This window comes from Triticum dicoccoides, chromosome 2B, assembly GCF_002162155.2.
Source record: "Triticum dicoccoides isolate Atlit2015 ecotype Zavitan chromosome 2B, WEW_v2.0, whole genome shotgun sequence".
NCBI lineage: Eukaryota > Viridiplantae > Streptophyta > Magnoliopsida > Poales > Poaceae > Triticum > Triticum dicoccoides.
This window is the reverse complement of record NC_041383.1, coordinates 350,296,819-350,299,485: the sequence shown is the minus strand read 5'-3', so window position 1 is coordinate 350,299,485 and position 2,667 is coordinate 350,296,819. Positions and strand designations below refer to the sequence as shown.

The 2,667-nt window shown below is 43.2% G+C and overlaps 1 protein-coding gene across 1 annotated transcript; it reads right to left on the bottom strand.

Annotated features, from left to right (window-relative positions):
* Window positions 1-628: 628 nt before the first annotated feature.
* LOC119363680 (protein ANTAGONIST OF LIKE HETEROCHROMATIN PROTEIN 1-like) lies at window positions 629-2,447 on the bottom strand. The gene is made up of 2 exons (XM_037629044.1): window positions 2,111-2,447; window positions 629-1,905 (listed from the first exon to the last, which is right to left on the bottom strand). The coding sequence occupies exons 1-2, from the start codon at window positions 2,424-2,426 to the stop codon at window positions 851-853; spliced, it is 1,371 nt and encodes a 456-aa protein (XP_037484941.1). The 5' UTR covers window positions 2,427-2,447; the 3' UTR covers window positions 629-850.
* Window positions 2,448-2,667: the final 220 nt, after the last annotated feature.

Here is a 2,667-nt window from a genome sequence, read left to right as displayed (position 1 = left end):
TCAAGTTCAGCAATAGAAGCACAAATAAAAAAAGTTATGGATAAATAGACCATAATATCATGAATTATAGCTCCTACATTAGTATCAGATTCCATCATGCCTTACAGGAAAGATTATTTGAGTCAATTATGGTAATCCAAATAGTTCTAGTGTAATACTACTGGCATACTCATCAATCTTATTAAGAAGCTCGAAAGAAAGACTTAACTTCCTCTTTGACTATACCAAGTGTGCTACCAAAGAAGGTGTATTCATTACACATAAAAACACTTGCCACTTAAGGATTTTAGACCCTTATCAGTGAAATAATAGCAAATCACCCCAGAAAAATCATGGAACGTTAAGTTTTATCTTCAGAAGTTCAGTAAATCACCATCAGTCATGTCAAACACAAAACGTAATAAAATAGGAACTGTGGCCTGGTAATCTACCAAAGATGAGGCAACAAAGAATTCGTGACTAGTGCTGTCCACAGCATGACATATTATGGACAGTATACTCACTAAAAGGACAGGAGAACTCATGTTTAAAACTTTAAATAATTATCTACCATGGATTCAGTTATAATATATACAATAAAATTGTGTAGCTAATGACAATAGAGCCTCAAAGATGATTCCTTTGCCCATTTTCAAAAGAACAATTGATTTCCTTGATTCAACACAACTGGCCTCAGCAACATTATGAAACTCAACATGATAGGGACTGTCATCATCAGGAAAAATTAACTCAAAATTAACTCAGCAGATCTGATTAAACTAGAACATGAACATTAGGGATAACTGAGGTAAATAACAATAGAACAAAGGCACATCATCACATCTCCAACTATGCTTCCATCCAGCTTAATTCAGTTTGATGTTGCTTCATAAGTTGGGAGATATCCTGTAATGATCTCTCTAATTACTTTGCCATTAGGATTCTCTTGCTGGCAGTTCTCTTCGTTATAACCATTATCATGATGATCTGGAAGCTGAATATCCAGAAGCAGTTTGTCGTTGCAGTCCAGAATTATATTGTGAAGCAGGCAGCACACCAGGATGATACTCGGTAACTTATTTTTATCAGGCCTCCACATGACTTTGTGCAAGATCTTCCAGGAGCCTTTCAGCCGTGCCAATGCTCTTGTTCCAAGCATCCTTGCAGTTTTTTGCCGGGCATTAAAGTTGACCATTGGGGTAGATAGACTTTCTCCTTGGTATGGAGTCATAAGCCATGGCAGTAGAGGATAACACATGTCACCAACAATGAACTCCCTTATTTCTGAATCCTCCCCTGAAGTTCTGACAGGACCATTCAAGCGTTTTCCAGCCTCACAGAGCTTGTAAAACCCAGAGCATTTTAACAAGCGTGAGAATGTCATGCTCCCTGGCCAACCGGTGACAATATCAATAAATCTCATCTCATCGTCAACAATACCTTGTAGGAACATACTGTAGTTTTTCGCAGGGTCACACCAGTCTTCAGATGACTCAACAGCAGGAAGCGTCATGATAATGTGTGTGGCATCAATGGCACCGCAGCAATTCGGTAGACCAGAGACAGCCTCCAACCTAGCTTTGATCTCCTCCATCCTCTCCTGGCCCGGCCACACCAAATGATGCCGAGCCCTCTCTTCCATTGACTCGATAAACCTCCATGTGACTTGGGAAACAGTAGACTGTCCCACACCAAAAGCAGCTCCAACGGACACCTGCGAATCCCCAGATGCCAGCCTCCTCATGGCAATTGCTACTTGCTTCTCCACACTAAGCAGTCTCCCCTCAATGTTGATCAGCCCAGAAGGCGGCCTCGATATCAAATCCTCCCGTACAATCGAGCAGATGTAGTCAAAAGTCCTCCTCGATGTCCTGAAGAAGTACCTGAACGCTTCCTCGTCATCTGAAGGCACTGGAGCACGACCACCTGTCCAACAGAGTGAATAAAAACTCAAAATTATATCTCTAAGATTCGTCTCGACAGCATCGCATTGCAAGGTCACAATTAATCTACAAGATTCGTGCTTCCAGCAAGAACACGGCCGCCCACCCCAAAATCTTGGCAAAATACGTACACAAACACACCAAACAAGATTGGCTGCCGAATGGAGCGATTTGGGAGGTTGCGGTACCTGATTCGGCTTCCTTGTGGAGTTCCGCGTGCTTGCTGAGGAAGACATACCACCATTCCGTATCGGGGCCACGAAGGTCCGCCGGAAGCAACGCCAACGAGCCGCCGGACTTGGTTCTCTTGACCTTGCTGGCGTCCTTGGTCTTCGCTTCGATGGAGTCATCGATCTTGGTCTCGCCGGAGTCACTGATCTTCCGCTTGGCCTTTTTGGGCTTCTTCACCGGAGCCATCTTCTGACTCCTCTCCTCTATCCTGCCGCCGCCTTCCAACCCTTCCTCTTGTCCGGTGCCTTTCTCTTCGCTTCCTTGGGAACCCATGGTGCTTCTACCAGCAACACCGACGAGTGGGTCTCTCAAGAACAAAAGACGCTAATAGGTGGGGCCATCCTATTGCCGTGTGCCTGTGTGGGGTCCACATGTTGCATCATTTTTCCTTTATTTATTTTATTAAAACACAATATTTATGCTCCCTTATCCTTTGTAATCTTGATATGTATATATGGCAATTAATACAAAACAATAATTGACGATCATTCATCTTGACAATTTTTACACGGTG